This window comes from Echiichthys vipera (genome assembly GCF_963691815.1).
Source record: "Echiichthys vipera genome assembly, chromosome: 16".
Classification (NCBI taxonomy): Eukaryota; Metazoa; Chordata; class Actinopteri; order Perciformes; family Trachinidae; genus Echiichthys; species Echiichthys vipera.
Genome location: NC_139841.1, coordinates 30,142,940 through 30,162,939, shown reverse-complemented (window position 1 = coordinate 30,162,939; position 20,000 = coordinate 30,142,940). Strand labels below are relative to the sequence as shown.

General features: G+C 55.5%; 1 protein-coding gene across 2 annotated transcripts in view; it reads left to right on the top strand.

The window, feature by feature from the left end:
* The window catches only part of apc (APC regulator of WNT signaling pathway), a 36,936-nt gene that overhangs the window by 14,653 nt on the left and 2,283 nt on the right, over window positions 1–20,000 (top strand). For both annotated transcript variants that reach the window (XM_083929796.1, XM_083929797.1), the window contains exons 3-17: window positions 744–831; window positions 899–1,103; window positions 2,092–2,200; window positions 2,277–2,390; window positions 2,916–2,978; window positions 3,751–3,801; window positions 3,886–3,972; window positions 4,638–4,815; window positions 4,896–5,096; window positions 5,950–6,045; window positions 11,938–12,077; window positions 12,634–12,711; window positions 13,455–13,571; window positions 14,882–15,096; window positions 16,152–20,000. The exon at window positions 16,152–20,000 is cut by the window's right edge and continues 2,283 nt beyond it. In XM_083929796.1, coding sequence (XP_083785922.1) covers window positions 744–831; window positions 899–1,103; window positions 2,092–2,200; window positions 2,277–2,390; window positions 2,916–2,978; window positions 3,751–3,801; window positions 3,886–3,972; window positions 4,638–4,815; window positions 4,896–5,096; window positions 5,950–6,045; window positions 11,938–12,077; window positions 12,634–12,711; window positions 13,455–13,571; window positions 14,882–15,096; window positions 16,152–20,000 — 5,591 coding nt within the window. The remainder of the gene's footprint in view (window positions 1–743; window positions 832–898; window positions 1,104–2,091; window positions 2,201–2,276; window positions 2,391–2,915; window positions 2,979–3,750; window positions 3,802–3,885; window positions 3,973–4,637; window positions 4,816–4,895; window positions 5,097–5,949; window positions 6,046–11,937; window positions 12,078–12,633; window positions 12,712–13,454; window positions 13,572–14,881; window positions 15,097–16,151) is intronic.

Below are 20,000 nucleotides of genomic sequence, written 5' to 3'. Positions count from 1 at the left end.
GTGTGTGTGTGTGTGTGTGTGTGTGTGTGTGTCTGTGTGTGAGTGTCTGTGTGTGTGTGTGTGTTTCTCCACCTTATTTAGTTTTAATCCATTTTTGAGTCTTTCGTTTGTTTCCACGTCTGTTGGTTCTTTAACTTCCAGTTTTATTGTCTCGTCCTTCCTGTCCGAACTCACGCTCACTTCCTGTTTCCTGTTTCCTGTTTCCTGTTTCCTGTTTACTGGGGCTGGACAGAAAACAGTGAGTGTAGTTAGTTTGGTCATGTCTCTGTATGAACGCTGCCGTCTCATCGTGGTGAGGACGCCGTTTATTCCAACATTATATTTGTTTATATTTTATTATATTATTTATTAATCATGCACCAATATTATCAGAGTTATGGTTTAATCATGCACCAATATTATCAGAGTTATGGTTTAATCATGCACCTATATTATCAGAGTTATGGTTTAATCATGCACCTATATTATCAGAGTTATGGTTTAATCATGCACCTATATTATCAGAGTTATGGTTTAATCATGCACCTATATTATCAGAGTTATGGTTTAATCATGCACCTATATTATCAGAGTTATGGTTTAATCATGCACCTATATTATCAGAGTTATGGTTTAATCATGCACCTATATTATCAGAGTTATGGTTTAATCATGCGTGGTCGCGTGGACGGTGGCGCCCCTGTGTGGTCACATCAGAAAACACAGACATGCTGTGATTTAACGCTTTTATTTTGTTTAAACAGGAAGTGCTGAAGCAGCTGCAGGGCACCATAGAAGAAGACTCTGGAGAGGCGTCGGGTTCTCAGACGGAGCTCATGGAGCGACTGAAAGGTGAGTGACTCAAACCCCGAGAGCTGCGGCTGCCGGACTCGTCTCTAAGCTTCTGCTGTGTCTGCAGAGATGAGCCTGGACCCTGCAGGGGGGAAGTCCAGGTCCAGACCTCCTCTGCCGGCCTCGTCCTCCTCCAGCTCCGCCTCTTCTGCCTCTGGAGCTCCTGGAGCAGCTGCAGGCCCCCCCAACACCACCGCCGTCCCCAGAAGAGGGCTGCCGCCTGCGGGCAGAGACGGCCACGACCGCTGCCTGGAGGACCTGGAGAAGGAGAGGTACACGGTGTTAGGGTCCTCCTGGGTCACGGAGGCCACGCCTCTGGGCCACGGAGGCCACGCCTCTGGGCCACGGAGGCCACGCCCCTGGGCCACATAGGCCACGCCTCTGGGTCACACATCCACGCCTCTGGGTCACACAGGCCACGCCTCTGGGTCACACAGGCCACGCCTCTGGGTCACACAGGCCACGCCTCTGGGTCACATAGGCCACGCCTCTGTGTCACATAGGCCACGCCTCTGTGTCACATAGGCCACGCCTCTGGGTCACATAGACCACGCCTCTGTGTCACATAGGCCACGGATGCCACGCCCCTGTGTCACATAGGCCAAGCCTCTGTCACATAGGCCACGCCTCTGGGTCACGGAGGCCACGCCTCTGGGTCACGGAGGCCACGCCTCTGGGTCACGGAGGCCACGCCGCTGGGTCACGGAGGCCACGCCTCTGGGTCACATAGGCCACGCCTCTGGGTCACGGAGGCCACGCCTCTGGGTCACGGAGGCCACGCCTCTGGGTCACGGAGGCCACGTCTCTGTGTCACGGAGGCCAAGTCTCTGTGTCACGGAGGCTACGCCTCTGGGTCACGGAGGCCACGCCTCTGGGTCACGGAGGCCACGCCTCTGGGGCACGGAGGCCACGCCTCTGGGGCACGGAGGTCACGCCTCTGGGGCACGGAGGCCACGCCTCTGGGTCACAGAGGCCACGCCTCTGGGTCACGGAGGCCACGCCTCTGGGTCACGGAGGCCACGCCTCTGGGTCACGGAGGCCACGCCTCTGGGTCACGGAGGCCACGCCTCTGGGGCACGGAGGCCACGCCTCTGGGCCACGGAGGCAGAAGAAGCTGCTGCCGTTGTAATTGGAAAGTTTCAGTTTAAAACGTCCTCTCTGTGATTGGCTCCTCTGTGCTGCTCTCTGATTGGCTCCTCTGTGCTGCTCTCTGATTGGCTCCTCTGTGCTGCTCTCTGATTGGCTGCTGCTCCCTCACAGGGCGCTCCTATTGGCTGAGCTGGAGAAGGAGGAGAAGGAGAAGGACTGGTACTACGCTCAGCTGCAGAACCTCACCAAGAGGATCGACAGCCTGCCGCTCTCCGAGAACGTGAGTCTCAAACTACATTACCCATGAGCCTCGGCGGCTGTGCTGGAGTGATGCATGATGGGAGCTTGTGTGTCAGTTCACTCTGCAGACGGACATGAGTCGACGCCAGCTGGAGTTTGAAGCTCGCCAAATCCGTTCAGCGATGGAGGAGCAGCTGGGCTCCTGCCAGGAGATGGAGAGGCGAGCTCAGGTAACTCACCCGTTCACCTGTTCACCCGTTCACCCGCTCACCTGTTCACCTGTTCACCCGTTCACCTGTTCACCTGCTCACCCGTTCACCTGTTCACCTGCTCACCCGTTCACCTGTTCACCTGTTCACCCGTTCACCCGTTCACCTGTTCACCTGTTCACCTGCTCAACCGTTCACCTGTTCACCTGCTCAACCGTTCACCTGCTCACCCGTTCACCTGTTCACCTGTTCACCTGCTCAACCGTTCACCTGTTCACCTGCTCACCCGTTCACCTGTTCACCTGCTCAACCGTTCACCTGCTCACCTGTGCACCTGCTCACCTGTGTGTGTGTGTGTGTGTGTGTGTGTGTGTGTGTGTGTGTGTGTGTGTGTGTGTGTGTGTGTGTGTGTGTGTGTGTGTGCGTGTGCGTGTGCGTGTGCGTGTGCGTGTGCGTGTGCGTGTGCGTGTGCGTGTGCGCGTGCGTGCGTGCGTGCGTGCGTGCGTGTGTGTGTGTGTGTGTGTGTGTGCGTGTGCGTGTGTGTAGGCTCGTGTGTCTCGTATTCAGCAGATAGAGAAAGAAATCCTGAGACGTGGAGTTCGTCTGCAGGTAAATCACATTTTTATTGTTGTTGTTGTTGTTGTTGATGTTTACCTGTTTACCTCTTTGTTTACCTCTTTGTTTACTTCTTTGTCTCTTTGTTTACCTGTTTACCTCTTTGTTTACCCCTTTGTTTACTTCTTTGTTTACCTGTTTACCTCTTTGTTTACCCCTTTGTTTACCTCTTTGTTTACCTGTTTACCTCTTTGTTTGCCTCTTTGTTTACCTCTTTGTTTACCTCTTTGTTTACCTGTTTACCTCTTTGTTTACCCCTTTGTTTACCCCTTTGTTTACCTCTTTGTTTACCTGTTTACCTCTTTGTTTACCTCTTTGTTTACCTCTTTGTTTACCTGTTTACCTCTTTGTTTAACCTTTTTGTTTACCTCTTTGTTTACCTGTTTACCCCTTTGTTTACCTCTTTGTTTACCAGTTTACCTCTTTGTTTACCTCTTTGTTTACCTCTTTGTTTACCTGTTTACCTCTTTGTTTACCTCTTTGTTTACCTGTTTGTTTACCTCTTTGTTTACCTCTTTGTTTACCTCTTTGTTTACCTCTTTGTTTACCTCTTTGTTTACCTGTTTACCTCTTTGTTTACCTGTTTACCTCTTTGTTTACCTCTTTGTTTACCTGTTTACCTCTTTGTTTACCTGTTTGGCTCTTTGTTTACCTCTTTGTTTACCTGTTTACCTCTTTGTTTACCTGTTTACCTCTTTGTTTACCTGTTTACCTCTTTGTTTACCTCTTTGTTTACCTGTTTACCTCTTTGTTTACCTGTCCCCAGGTGGAGGACGCTCCGGGCCCGAGCGACGCCACAGACCCGTCCTCGGCTCAGGTGAGTCGTCGTTTTCTTCTTCTTCTCATTTATTTTTTGACACTTTTCTTCTTCTTCTTGTTTTTACCTTTTTTTCCTCCTCAGAGCTCCAGCAGCCGATTGGACCACGAGCCGGCCAATGAGGCGCCGTACTCTGTGCCCCGACGAATCACCAGCCACCTGGGCACCAAGGTACACTGTACACACACACACACACACACACACACACACACACACACACACACACACACACACACACACACACACACACACAGATGGTGCACGCTGTAAAACATGACGTGTGTCTGCAGGTGGAGATGGTGCACGCTGTAAAAAATGACGTGTGTCTGCAGGTGGAGATGGTGCACGCTGTAAAAAATGACGTGTGTCTGCAGGTGGAGATGGTGCACGCTGTAAAAAATGACGTGTGTCTGCAGGTGGAGATGGTGCACGCTGTAAAACATGACGTGTGTCTGCAGGTGGAGATGGTGTACACTGTAAAACATGACGTGTGTCTGCAGGTGGAGATGGTGCACGCTGTAAAACATGACGTGTGTCTGCAGGTGGAGATGGTGCACACTGTAAAACATGACGTGTGTCTGCAGGTGGAGATGGTGTACACTGTAAAACATGACGTGTGTCTGCAGGTGGAGATGGTGCACGCTGTAAAACATGACGTGTGTCTGCAGGTGGAGATGGTGCACACTGTAAAACATGACGTGTGTCTGCAGGTGGAGATGGTGCACGCTGTAAAACATGACGTGTGTCTGCAGGTGGAGATGGTGCACACTGTAAAACATGACGTGTGTCTGCAGGTGGAGATGGTGCACGCTGTAAAACATGACGTGTGTCTGCAGGTGGAGATGGTGTACAGTCTTCTGTCGATGTTGGGAACGCACGACAAAGACGACATGTCGCGGACGCTGCTCGCTATGTCGAGCTCGCAGGACTCGTGCATCGCCATGCGTCAGTCCGGCTGTCTGCCACTGCTCATCCAGCTGCTGCACGGCAACGACAAGGACTCCTTGTTGCTAGGTAACTGTAGTTTCCTACAGAAGAGCTGCTGTCACGGGTTTCCACGACGCTTCACCTGTCACTTGTCACCCGTTGCCTAGGTAACTCTCGCGGCAGTAAAGAGGCTCGCGCACGGGCGTCGGCGGCGCTTCACAACATCGTTCACAGTCAGCCGGACGACAAGAGAGGGCGCCGTGAGATCAGAGTGCTCCACCTGCTGGAGCAGGTGCGTCACTACTGCGAGGCGTGCTGGAGCTGGCAGGAGAACCACGAGAGGGGCGTGGACCAGGAGGACAACCCCAGTGAGTGAGCACACACGCACACACACACGCACACACACACGCCCACACACACACACACACACACTCACACACATACACACATACACACATGAGAGGGGCGTGGACCAGGAGGACAACCCCAGTGAGTGAGCACACACACACGCACGCACACACACACGCACGCACACACACACACACATACACACATACACACATGAGAGGGGCGTGGACCAGGAGGACAACCCCAGTGAGTGAGCACACACACACGCACGCACACACACACGCACGCACACACACACACACATACACACATACACACACGAGAGGGGCGTGGACCAGGAGGACAACCCCAGTGAGTGAGCGCACACACACACACACACACACACACACACACGAGAGGGGCGTGGACCAGGAGGACAACCCCAGTGAGTGAGCACACACACACACACACACACACGCACACACACACACACACACACACTCACACACATACACACATACACACACGAGAGGGGCGTCGACCAGGAGGACAACCCCAGTGAGTGAGCACACACACACACACACACACACATACACACACGCACACACACACAGAGACACACACACACACACACACACACACATACACACACGCACACACACACAGAGACACACACACTCACACACATACACACATACACACACGAGAGGGGCGTCGACCAGGAGGACAACCCCAGTGAGTGAGCACACACACACACACACACACACATACACACACGCACACACACACAGAGACACACACACACTGAATAATTGTGTATATGAAGTTCAATATAAAAGTGAAACATTATAAAAGTATAATATTGTAAACGTGTCGTGGTGTCGTCCCTCTCAGTGCCGTCTCCGGTGGAGCATCAGATCTGTCCGGCCGTCTGCGTCCTCATGAAACTGTCCTTCGACGAAGAACATCGACACGCCATGAACGAACTGGGTACGTCTCACTGGTGTCTCACTGGTGTTTCACTGGTGTTTTACTGGTTCACTGGTGTCTCACTGTAGTCTCACTGGTGTCTCACTGGTGTTTTACTGGTTCACTGGTGTCTCACTGGTTCACTGGTGTCTCACTGGTTCACTGGTGTCTCACTGGTGTTTCACTGGTGTCTCACTGGTGTCTCACTGGTGTCTACTGGTGTCTCACTGGTGTCTACTGGTGTCTCACTGGTGTCTCACTGGTGTTTCACTGGTGTCTCACTGGTGTCTCACTGGTGTCTCACTGGTTCACTGGTGTCTCACTGGTTCACTGGTGTCTCACTGGTGTCTCACTGGTGTCTCACTGGTGTCTCACTGGTTCACTGGTGTCTCACTGGTTCACTGGTGTCTCACTGGTGTCTCACTGGTTCACTGGTGTCTCACTGGTGTCTCACTGGTGTCTCACTGGCGTCTCACTGGTGTCTCACTGGTGTCTCACTGGTGTCTCACTGGTTCACTGGTGTCTCACTGGTTCACTGGTGTCTCACTGGTGTTTCACTGGTGTTTCACTGGTGGTTCACTGGTGTCTCACTGGTGTCTCACTGGTGTCTCACTGGTGTCTCACTGGTTCACTGGTGTCTCACTGGTTCACTGGTGTCTCACTGGTGTCTCACTGGTTCACTGGTGTCTCACTGGTGTCTCACTGGTGTCTCACTGGCGTCTCACTGGTGTCTCACTGGTGTCTCACTGGTGTCTCACTGGTTCACTGGTGTCTCACTGGTTCACTGGTGTCTCACTGGTGTTTCACTGGTGTTTCACTGGTGGTTCACTGGTGTCTCACTGGTGTCTACTGGTGTCTCACTGGTTCACTGGTGTCTCACTGGTGTTTCACTGGTGTCTAACTGGTGTCTCACTGGTGTCTACTGGTGTCTCACTGGTTCACTGGTGTCTCACTGGTGGTTCACTGGTGTCTCACTGGTGTTTCACTGGTGTCTCACTGGTGATTCACTGGTGTCTCACTGGTGTCTCACTGGTTCACTGGTGTCTCACTGGTGTCTCACTGGTGTCTCACTGGTTCACTGGTGTCTCACTGGTTCACTGGTGTCTCACTGGTTCACTGGTGTCTCACTGGTGTCTCACTGGTGTCTCACTGGTGTCTACTGGTGTCTCACTGGTTCACTGGTGTCTCACTGGTGTCTCACTGGTGTCTCACTGGTGTCTCACTGGTGTCTCACTGGTTCACTGGTGTCTCACTGGTGTCTCACTGGTTCACTGGTGTCTCACTGGTGTCTCACTGGTGTCTACTGGTGTCTCACTGGTTCACTGGTGTCCCACAGGTAACCCTAGGGTTCAGACCCTGGTGTCTCACTGGTTCACTGGTGTCTCACTGGTGTCTCACTGGTTCACTGGTGTCTCACTGGTGTCTCACTGGTGTCTCACTGGTGTCTCACTGGCGTCTCACTGGTGTCTCACTGGTGTCTCACTGGTTCACTGGTGTCTCACTGGTTCACTGGTGTCTCACTGGTGTTTCACTGGTGTTTCACTGGTGGTTCACTGGTGTCTCACTGGTGTCTCACTGGTGTCTCACTGGTGTCTCACTGGTGTTTCACTGGTGTTTTACTGGTTCACTGGTGTCTCACTGGTTCACTGATGTCTCACTGGTTCACTGGTGTCTCACTGGTGTTTCACTGGTGTTTTACTGGTTCACTGGTGTCTCACTGGTTCACTGGTGTCTCACTGGTTCACTGGTGTCTCACTGGTGTTTCACTGGTGTCTCACTGGTGTCTCACTGGTGTCTACTGGTGTCTCACTGGTGTCTCACTGGTGTTTCACTGGTGTCTCACTGGTGTCTCACTGGTGTCTCACTGGTTCACTGGTGTCTCACTGGTGTCTCACTGGTGTCTCACTGGTGTCTCACTGGTGTCTCACTGGTGTCTCACTGGTTCACTGGTGTCTCACTGGTGTCTCACTGGTTCACTGGTGTCTCACTGGTGTCTCACTGGTGTCTCACTGGCGTCTCACTGGTGTCTCACTGGTGTCTCACTGGTGTCTCACTGGTTCACTGGTGTCTCACTGGTTCACTGGTGTCTCACTGGTGTTTCACTGGTGTTTCACTGGTGGTTCACCGGTGTCTCACTGGTGTCTCACTGGTGTCTCACTGGTGTCTCACTGGTGTTTCACTGGTGTTTTACTGGTTCACTGGTGTCTCACTGGTTCACTGATGTCTCACTGGTTCACTGGTGTCTCACTGGTGTTTCACTGGTGTTTTACTGGTTCACTGGTGTCTCACTGGTTCACTGGTGTCTCACTGGTTCACTGGTGTCTCACTGGTGTTTCACTGGTGTCTCACTGGTGTCTCACTGGTGTCTACTGGTGTCTCACTGGTGTCTCACTGGTGTCTCACTGGTGTCTCACTGGTTCACTGGTGTCTCACTGGTTCACTGGTGTCTCACTGGTGTCTCACTGGTGTCTCACTGGTGTCTCACTGGTTCACTGGTGTCTCACTGGTGTCTCACTGGTTCACTGGTGTCTCACTGGTGTCTCACTGGTGTCTCACTGGTGTCTCACTGGTTCACTGGTGTCTCACTGGTTCACTGGTGTCTCACTGGTGTTTCACTGGTGTTTCACTGGTGGTTCACTGGTGTCTCACTGGTGTCTACTGGTGTCTCACTGGTTCACTGGTGTCTCACTGGTGTTTCACTGGTGTCTAACTGGTGTCTCACTGGTGTCTACTGGTGTCTCACTGGTTCACTGGTGTCTCACTGGTGGTTCACTGGTGTCTCACTGGTGTTTCACTGGTGTCTCACTGGTGATTCACTGGTGTCTCACTGGTGTCTCACTGGTTCACTGGTGTCTCACTGGTGTCTCACTGGTGTCTCACTGGTTCACTGGTGTCTCACTGGTTCACTGGTGTCTCACTGGTGTCTCACTGGTGTCTACTGGTGTCTCACTGGTTCACTGGTGTCTCACTGGTGTCTCACTGGTGTCTCACTGGTGTCTCACTGGTTCACTGGTGTCTCACTGGTGTCTACTGGTGTCTCACTGGTTCACTGGTGTCTCACTGGTTCACTGGTGTCTCACTGGTTCACTGGTGTCTCACTGGTGTCTCACTGGTGTCTCACTGGTGTCTACTGGTGTCTCACTGGTTCACTGGTGTCTCACTGGTGTCTACTGGTGTCTCACTGGTTCACTGGTGTCTCACTGGTGTCTCACTGGTTCACTGGTGTCTCACTGGTGTCTCACTGGTGTCTCACTGGTGTCTACTGGTGTCTCACTGGTTCACTGGTGTCTCACTGGTGTCTCACTGGTGTCTCACTGGTGGTTCACTGGTGTCTCACTGGTTCACTGGTGTCTCACTGGTGTCTCACTGGTGTCTCACTGGTTCACTGGTGTCTCACTGGTTCACTGGTGTCTCACTGGTTCACTGGTGTCTCACTGGTGTCTCACTGGTGTCTCACTGGTGTCTACTGGTGTCTCACTGGTTCACTGGTGTCTCACTGGTGTCTCACTGGTGTCTCACTGGTGTCTCACTGGTGTCTCACTGGTGTTTCACTGGTTCACTGGTGTCTCACTGGTTCACTGGTGTCTCACTGGTGTCTCACTGGTGTCTCACTGGTGTCTCACTGGTGTCTCACTGGTGTCTCACTGGTGTCTCACTGGTTCACTGGTGTCTCACTGGTGTCTCACTGGTTCACTGGTGTCTCACTGGTGTCTCACTGGCGTCTCACTGGTGTCTCACTGGTGTCTCACTGGTGTCTCACTGGTGTCTCACTGGTTCACTGGTGTCTCACTGGTTCACTGGTGTCTCACTGGTGTTTCACTGGTGTTTCACTGGTGGTTCACCGGTGTCTCACTGGTGTCTCACTGGTTCACTGGTGTCTCACTGGTGTTTCACTGGTGTTTCACTGGTGGTTCACCGGTGTCTCACTGGTGTCTCACTGGTGTCTCACTGGTGTCTCACTGGTGTTTCACTGGTGTTTTACTGGTTCACTGGTGTCTCACTGGTTCACTGATGTCTCACTGGTTCACTGGTGTCTCACTGGTGTTTCACTGGTGTTTTACTGGTTCACTGGTGTCTCACTGGTTCACTGGTGTCTCACTGGTTCACTGGTGTCTCACTGGTGTTTCACTGGTGTCTCACTGGTGTCTCACTGGTGTCTACTGGTGTCTCACTGGTGTCTCACTGGTGTCTCACTGGTGTCTCACTGGTTCACTGGTGTCTCACTGGTTCACTGGTGTCTCACTGGTGTCTCACTGGTGTCTCACTGGTGTCTCACTGGTGTCTCACTGGTTCACTGGTGTCTCACTGGTGTCTCACTGGTTCACTGGTGTCTCACTGGTGTCTCACTGGTGTCTCACTGGTGTCTCACTGGTGTCTCACTGGTTCACTGGTGTCTCACTGGTTCACTGGTGTCTCACTGGTGTTTCACTGGTGGTTCACTGGTGTCTCACTGGTGTCTACTGGTGTCTCACTGGTTCACTGGTGTCTCACTGGTGTTTCACTGGTGTCTAACTGGTGTCTCACTGGTGTCTACTGGTGTCTCACTGGTTCACTGGTGTCTCACTGGTGGTTCACTGGTGTCTCACTGGTGTTTCACTGGTGTCTCACTGGTGATTCACTGGTGTCTCACTGGTGTCTCACTGGTTCACTGGTGTCTCACTGGTGTCTCACTGGTGTCTCACTGGTTCACTGGTGTCTCACTGGTTCACTGGTGTCTCACTGGTGTCTCACTGGTGTCTACTGGTGTCTCACTGGTTCACTGGTGTCTCACTGGTGTCTCACTGGTGTCTCACTGGTGTCTCACTGGTTCACTGGTGTCTCACTGGTGTCTACTGGTGTCTCACTGGTTCACTGGTGTCTCACTGGTTCACTGGTGTCTCACTGGTTCACTGGTGTCTCACTGGTGTCTCACTGGTGTCTCACTGGTGTCTACTGGTGTCTCACTGGTTCACTGGTGTCTCACTGGTGTCTACTGGTGTCTCACTGGTTCACTGGTGTCTCACTGGTGTCTCACTGGTTCACTGGTGTCTCACTGGTGTCTCACTGGTGTCTCACTGGTGTCTACTGGTGTCTCACTGGTTCACTGGTGTCTCACTGGTGTCTCACTGGTGGTTCACTGGTGTCTCACTGGTTCACTGGTGTCTCACTGGTGTCTCACTGGTGTCTCACTGGTTCACTGGTGTCTCACTGGTTCACTGGTGTCTCACTGGTTCACTGGTGTCTCACTGGTGTCTCACTGGTGTCTCACTGGTGTCTACTGGTGTCTCACTGGTTCACTGGTGTCTCACTGGTGTCTCACTGGTGTCTCACTGGTGTCTCACTGGTGTTTCACTGGTTCACTGGTGTCTCACTGGTTCACTGGTGTCTCACTGGTGTCTCACTGGTGTCTCACTGGTGTCTCACTGGTGTCTCACTGGTTCACTGGTTCACTGGTGTCTCACTGGTTCACTGGTGTTTCACTGGTGTCTCACTGGTGTCTCACTGGTGTCTCACTGGTGTCTCACTGGTGTCTCACTGGTGTCTCACTGGTGTCTCACTGGTTCACTGGTGTCTCACTGGTGTCTCACTGGTTCACTGGTGTCTCACTGGTGTCTCACTGGTTCACTGGTGTCTCACTGGTGTCTCACTGGTGTCTCACTGGTGTCTCACTGGTGTTTCACTGGTGTCTCACTGGTGTCTCACTGGTTCACTGGTGTCTCACTGGTGTCTCACTGGTGTCTCACTGGTGTCTCACTGGTGTCTCACTGGTTCACTGGTTCACTGGTGTCTCACTGGTTCACTGGTGTCTCACTGGTGTCTCACTGGTTCACTGGTTCACTGGTGTCTCACTGGTTCACTGGTGTCTCACTGGTTCACTGGTGTCTCACTGGTTCACTGGTGTCTCACTGGTGTCTAACTGGTGTCTCACTGCAGGTGGACTTCAGGCCGTAGCGGAGCTGCTGCAGGTCGACTGCGAGATGTTCGGACTGAGCAGCGACCATTACAGCGTCACGCTGCGGAGATACGCAGGCATGGCGCTCACCAACCTCACCTTCGGAGACGTGGCCAATAAGGTCTTACACACACACACACACACACACACACACACACACACACACACACACACACACACACGCACCTGTGTCCACACACACACACACACACACACACACACACACACACGCACCAGTGTGCACACACCTGTGTTCACACACACACACACACACACACACACAAACACACCTGTGTACACACACACACAAACACACCTGTGTTCACACACACACACACACACACACACACACACACACACGCACCTGTGTTCACACACACACGCACCTGTGTTCACACACACACACACACACACACACACGCACCTGTGTACACACACACACACACACACACACACACGCACACGCACACGCACACGCACACGCGCACACACACACACACACACACACACACACGCACCTGTGTACACACACACGCACACACACGCACCTGTGTTCACACACACACACACACACACGCACCTGTGTACACACACACACACACACACACACGCACACACCTGTGCTCACACACACACACACTCTCAGGGACCGCCCCGATCACGTGTGTGTGTTGCAGGCGACGCTGTGCTCCATGAAGGGCTGCATGAGGGCGATGGTGGCTCAGCTGAAGTCCGACAGTGAAGACCTGCAGCAGGTGAGCGCCCCCCTTAGGTCATCATAGGTTCAGAGTCTGGGGGGGTCTGGGGAGTCTGGGGGGGGGGGGTCTGGGGAGTCTGGGGGGGGGGTTTGTGGGAGTCTGGGAGGAGTCTGGGGGGGTCTGTGGGAGTATGAGGAGTTTGGAGAGTCTGGGGGGGGGTCTGTGGGAGTATGAGGAGTTTGGAGAGTCTGGGGGGGTCTGTGGAGTCTGGGAGGAGTCTGTGGAGTCTGGGGAGTCTGGGGGGGGGTCTGTGGAGTCTGGGGAGTCTGGGGGGGGTCTGTGGGGCTCGGGGGGGGGAGTCTGGGGGGGGGGTCTGTGGAGTCTGGGGGAGTCTGTGGGAGTCTGGGGGGGGTCTGTGGAGTCTGGGGAGTCTGGGGGGGGGTCTGTGGAGTCTGGGGAGTCTGGGGGGGGTCTGTGGGGCTCGGGGGGGGGAGTCTGGGGGGGGGGTCTGTGGAGTCTGGGGGAGTCTGGGGGAGTCTGGGGGGGGTCTGTGGAGTCTGGGGGGGGTCTGTGGAGTCTGGGGGGGTCTGTGGGAGTCTGGGAAGTCTGGGGGGGTCTGTGGGAGTATGAGGAGTTTGGAGAGTCTGGGGGGGGGGTCTGTGGGAGTCTGGGAAGTCTGGGGGGGGTCTGTGGAGTCTGGGGGGGTCTGTGGAGTCTGGGGAGTCTGGGGGGGGGTCTGTGGAGTCTGGGGGGGTCTGTGGAGTCTGGGGAGTCCTGAATCACGCGTCTGCTGTCCTCAGGTCATCGCCAGCGTGCTGAGGAACCTGTCGTGGCGAGCGGACGTCAACAGCAAGAAGACGCTGCGTGAGGTCGGCAGCGTGCGCGCGCTGACGGGCTGCGCCCTGGAGGTCCAGAAGGTAAGAACCCGCCTCAGTGTAAGGGATGAGTGACGCGTCACAGATCACCCTGGACCTGGACCTGGACCTGGACCCTGACCCTGGACCTGGACCCTGACCCTGGACCCTGGACCCTGACCCTGACCCTGACCCTGACCCTGACCCTGACCCTGACCCTGGACCCTGACCCTGATCCTGGACCCTGACCCTGACCCTGGACCTGGACCCTGACCCTGACCCTGACCCTGGACCTGGACCCTGACCCTGGACCTGGACCCTGACCCTGGACCCTGACCCTGACCCTGACCCTGACCCTGGACCCTGACCCTGGACCCTGACCCTGACCCTGACCCTGGACCCTGGACCCTGGACCCTGACCCTGGACCCTGACCCTGGACCCTGACCCTGGACCTGACCCTGACCCTGACCCTGACCCTGACCCTGACCTGGACCCTGACCCTGGACCCTGACCCTGGACCCTGACCCTGACCCTGGACCCTGGACCCTGACCCTGGACCCTGACCCTGGACCCTGGACCCTGGACCTGGACCCTGGACCCTGGACCCTGACCCTAGACCTGGACCCTGGACCCTGGACCCTGGACCTGGACCCTGACCCTGACCTGGACCCTGACCCTGACCCTGGACCCTGGACCCTGACCCTGACCTGGACCCTGACCCTGACCCTGGACCCTGACCCTGGACCCTGGACCCTGGACCTGTACCCTGGACCCTGACCCGGAACCTGGACCTGGACCCGGACCCTGACCTGGACCCTGACCCTGGACCCTGACCCTGACCCTGGACCCTGACCCTGACCCTGGACCCTGACCCTGGACCTGGACCCTGACCCTGGACCTGGACCCTGACCCTGGACCTGGACCCTGACCCTGGACCTGGACCTGGACCCTGGACCCTGGACCTGGACCTGGACCCTGACCCTGGACCCTGACCCTGACCCTGGACCCTGACCCTGGACCTGGACCTGGACCTGGACCCTGACCCTGACCCTGGACCCTGACCCTGGACCTGGACCCTGACCCTGACCCTGACCCTGGACCCTGGACCTGGACCCTGACCCTGACCCTGGGCCTGGACCTGGACCCTGACCCAAAGCAGAGTCCAGACTTAGATGCAGGACCTGTTCTCCTGATAAATTTAAATTAGCGTCTCGTTGCTGCGGCGTGACGGAGGAGGAGCGGACCAATCACAGCGGAGGACACAGGCCTGTTCTACAGGAGCCCCGAGCGGACAAACAAACACGTGTTTGAGTTCCTGAAGGGCGCCGTGGAAAGGGGCGGAGTCTAAACTCTTTCTTCTTGTGCTCCTCAGGAGTCGACGCTGAAGTCCGTTCTGAGCGCGCTCTGGAACCTGTCGGCGCACTGCACCGAGAACAAGGCGGACATCTGCGCCGTGGACGGCGCTCTGGCGTTTCTGGTGGGGACGCTGACGCACCGCAGCCACACCAACACGCTCGCCATCATCGAGAGCGGCGGCGGCATCCTGCGCAACGTCTCCAGCCTCATCGCCACCAACGAGGCGCACAGGTAAACAACTGTAAACAGCTGTAAACAACATGTAAACAACTGTAGTCAACAGGTAAACAACTGTAAACAACTGTAGTCAACATGTAAACAACTGTAGTCAACATGCAAACAACTGTACACAACATGTAAACAACATGTAAACAACTGTAGTCAACATGCAAACAACTGTACACAACATGTAAACAACTGTACACAACATGTAAACAACTGTAGTCAACATGCAAACAACTGTACACAACATGTAAACAACTGTAGTCAACATGTAAACAACTGTAGTCAACATGCAAACAACTGTACACAACATGTAAACAACTGTACACAACATGTAAACAACTGTACACAACAGGTAAACAACTGTACACAACATGTAAACAACTGTACACAACATGTAAACAACTGTACACAACATGTAAACAACTGTACACAACAGGTAAACAACTGTAGTCAACATGTAAACAACTGTAGTCAACATGCAAACAACTGTACACAACATGTAAACAACTGTAGTCAACAGGTAAACAACTGTACACAACATGTAAACAACTGTAGTCAACAGGTAAACAACTGTACACAACATGTAAACAACTGTACACAATATGTAAACAACTGTACACAACAGGTAAACAACTGTACACAACATGTAAACAACTGTAGTCAACAGGTAAACAACTGTACACAACATGTAAACAACTGTACACAACATGTAAACAACTGTACACAACATGTAAACAACTGTAAACAACATGTAAACAACAGGTAAACAACTGTAAACAACAGGTAAACAACTGTACACAACATGTAAACAACATGTAAACAACTGTAAACAACATGTAAACAACTGTAAACAACTGTAAACAACTGTACACAACATGTAAACAACTGTAAACAACTGTAAACAACAGGTAAACAACTGTAAACAACATGTAAACAACAGGTTAACAACTGTACATAACATGTAAACAACTGTTAACAACATGTAAACAACTGTAAACAACTGTAAACAACATGTCGCCTGTGAGGTGTAAAGACTCTTCTCCCTGCTCGTTGTCTTGCAGGCAGATCCTGCGGGACCACGCCTGCCTGCCGACGCTGCTGCAGCACCTGAAGTCTCACAGTCTGACCATCGTGTCCAACGCCTGCGGGACGCTCTGGAACCTGTCCGCCCGCGACGCCAAAGACCAGGAGGCGTTATGGGAGCTGGGCGCCGTGGGCATGCTGCGTAACCTCATTCACTCCCGGCACAAGATGATCGCCATGGGCAGCGCCGCCGCGCTGCGTAACCTGATGGCCAACCGGCCGGCGCGCTACAAGGACACTAGCGTGGTGTCGCCGGGCGCCGGCGCCCCGTCGCTACACGCCCGCAAACAGAAGGCGTTGTTCGAGGAGCTGGACGCTCAGCAGCTGTCAGAAACTTTCGACAACATCGACAACCTGAGCCCCAAGGCGGCACACAGGAAGGGGCGGGGCTGTAACGGCGCCGGGGGAGCGGGCAGCACAACGCGCTCATACACGAACACGCCGGTGCTCTCAAGCCCGAAGAGCGGAGACGGGACAAAGAGGACGAGCGAGGAAGCGGCGTACGCCCGGCCCGTGTTCCCGCCCAGCGTCCGAGCCTCCAGCGACAGCCTCAACAGCGTGACGAGCGCCGACGGCTACGGCAACCGCGGTAAGACCAAACCGTCGTCAGAGCCGCTCTACTCCTCAGACGAGAGCGGAGCCAACAAGTGCTGCGTCTACAGGAAGTACCCGGCCGACCTGGCGCACAAGATCCGCAGCGCCAACCACATGGCGGACGATGACGGCGCGGAGTTGGACACGCCCATCAACTACAGCCTGAAGTACTCTGACGAGCAGCTGAACTCTGGGAGACAGAGCCCGAGTCGCCGCGGCAGCATCGAGAGCGACGAGGACGACGACCTGAACGCCCGGCTCAGGAGGAGGAACGACGGCGCCGACGCAGCACCGACAAGCAGCCGCATGGCGTCCGTCCCGCAGCTACGCTACGTCTCCACGGCGACGTCAAATTACGGCGCTGATTCGGCAGGCGAGCAGCCGATCGATTACAGCCTGAAGTACGGCGCTGACGCCACGCCCAAACCCCTGTTCAAGCCAGAAGAGGCCACTCCCCCCTCTGTCCCGCCTCCTCCGCCATCCTCTGCCAACAAGCTCCGCCCCCCTCCGCCAACAGCCAATCGGACGGTGACAAAAAGCAACCAGGAGTCAACGCAGACGTACTGCGTGGAGGACACGCCCATCTGCTTCTCCAGAGGCAGCTCCCTCTCCTCACTGTCGTCAGAGGAGGATGAAGAGGACATCGGCAGGAAGCGGCGAGGCGGGAGCGGCGGCGGTAACAACTACCCGACGCTTCCTGTCAGCGAGAAGGACGCACATGAGCAGCAACAGAGGCAGCAGAAGGAGGCAGAGAGCCAAACCGCCGCTGCTGCCGCCGCTCCCTCGTCACGGGGAAGACGTGGTCACCACCACCATCACAGCCACGCCCACCACCATCACCACCACCATGTGACATCATCATCAGGCGCCAGGACTCCGAAGAGTCCTCCGGAGCAGCCGTACGCTCAGGAGACGCCGCTGATGTTCAGCCGCTGCACGTCCGTCAGCTCCCTCGACAGCTTCTCCACCTCTTCCATTGCCAGCTCCGTGCGCTCCAGCGAGCCGTGCAGCGGCGTGCCGAGCGGCGTGGTGAGCCCCAGCGACCTGCCCGACAGCCCGGGACAGACCATGCCGCCGAGCCGCGCCAAGACGCCGCCACTGCCGCCGCCAATGCAGAATACGAAGCACGAGGAAAAAAACAAGAAGAAGGACGAGGAGGAGAGCAGCGCCGACATCTTGCTACACTTCGCCACAGAGAGCACGCCGCACGGCTTCTCCCGCGCCTCCAGTCTGAGTGCGCTCAGTCTGGACGAGCCGTACATCGAGATGAAGGGCGACAAAGAGGGGGAGGAGCGAGGCGACGAGGAGAGGAAGGACGAGCAGGCGGCCAAACGGATCCTCGACGAATCGGACGACGACGACGACATCGAGATCCTGGAGGCTTGCATCAACATGGCCATGCCCAAGTCGTCACGGAAACCAAAGAAACAGCAACAAGCGGCGCCAAGGAAACCGAGCCAGCTTCCTGTTTACAAGCTCCTCCCAACTCAAAGCCGCGCCCAATCACAGCAGAGGAAGGACGTGCCGCCGCTGGAGGAAGTGCCCAGAGTTTACTGTGTGGAGGGAACGCCGCTCAACTTTTCCACCGCCACCTCGCTCAGTGACCTCACCATCGATTCCCCGCCCAATGAGGAGGCCGCTGGTGCTGTCGTACCTGTAGCCCCGCCCACTTCCAGCCAGGGGAGGGGGGCGGGGCTACCTGAAGGAGAGAATGGTGACGACATCCTCGCCGAGTGCATCAGCGCCGCCATGCCCAAAGCCAAACCCCGAAAACCAATCAGAGCAGTAGCGAACAGCGAGCACCTCCAGGCGCCGTCTCCTCTTCCCGCCGTCCCGCCTCCTCTCGGCCCACAGCAGCAGAAGAAGAAGCCAACTTCGCCGGTGAAGCCGATGCCCCAGCGGACGCCGTATGGCGTCGCCACGGCAACAGTTGCCAAAGCAAAGCCAGGGTTTGCCTTTGACTCGCCGCACCACTACACGCCCATCGAGGGCACGCCGTGCTGCTTCTCACGCAACGACTCACTGAGCTCGCTCGACTTCGACGAAGACGATGGCGGCGAGAAGGACGAAGAGAAGAAAACAAAAGAGGAAGAAGGCAGGAAGCGGAAGCAGCAGACGGCGGCGGTTTTCCCTCGAACAAAGCCTGCGACCAACGCCACAGCGACGGACGAGAAGCAGAAGTTCGCCATCGAGGACACGCCCGTCTGTTTCTCACGGAACTCCTCGCTGAGCTCGCTGAGCGACATCGACCAGGAGAATAACAACAAGGAGTTTGCTCCGCCGCCGCCGCCACCGTCTGAGCAAAAGGGTGGAGGCAAAGCAGGATTAAAGTCTCCAGCACAGGAAGAGGTCAAGTCCCGCCCTCCTGCGGCGAGCGGCTACGCCCCCAAAGCGTTCCACGTGGAGGACACGCCCGTCTGCTTCTCCAGGAACTCGTCGCTCAGCTCGCTGAGCATCGACTCGGAGGACGACCTCCTGCAGGAGTGCATCAGCTCCGCCATGCCCAAGAAGAAGAAGAAAGCTGCCGCCGCCGCCGCCTCCGTCCCCACTGCCACGCAACTTCCTGTTCCCAAAGCAGAAGACGGCGTTTTGGCCGAGGAGGAACCTTCAGAGGCACCGAGAAGCCCCGCCTCCCCCGACTCTGAGTCATTTGATTGGAAGGCGATTCAGGAAGGTGCCAACTCCATCGTCAGCAGCCTGAACGCCGCCGCCGCCTCATCGCTGTCTCGCCAGCCGTCATCAGACTCTGACTCCGTCCTGTCCCTGAAGTCTGTGGGCTCGCCGTTCCGACTGCCAGCAGCCAATCACAACGCAGAAGAAGAAGAAGAAGAAGAGGAGGAGGAGAAGGAGGAGGAGGTGAAGCGAGGGGCGAGGGTCCTAAAGGCCGGAGAACGCAGCACTCTGGACGCCAAGAAGAAGGAGGAGCTGGAGGAGGAGGAGGCGGCGAAGATGCTGAGAGGCGGGAAGAAGGTGTACCGCAGTCTGATCACCGGGAAGCCGAGGGCGGAGCCAGCAGCCAGGGGGCGGAGCAAACCCAGAGCGACAGCCGTGGCCAAAGCTCCAGGAAGCAGCGACGGCGCTGACAGAGGAGGCGGGTCCTCTCGGGACTCCACGCCGTCTCGCTCTTCCACAGCAGCCAATCAGAAAGGAGGGAAGCTGCTGCAGATGCCACGCACGGCATCTCCAGGAAGTGCATCATCATCGTCTTCAACGGCCTCCCGACCGGCCAAACA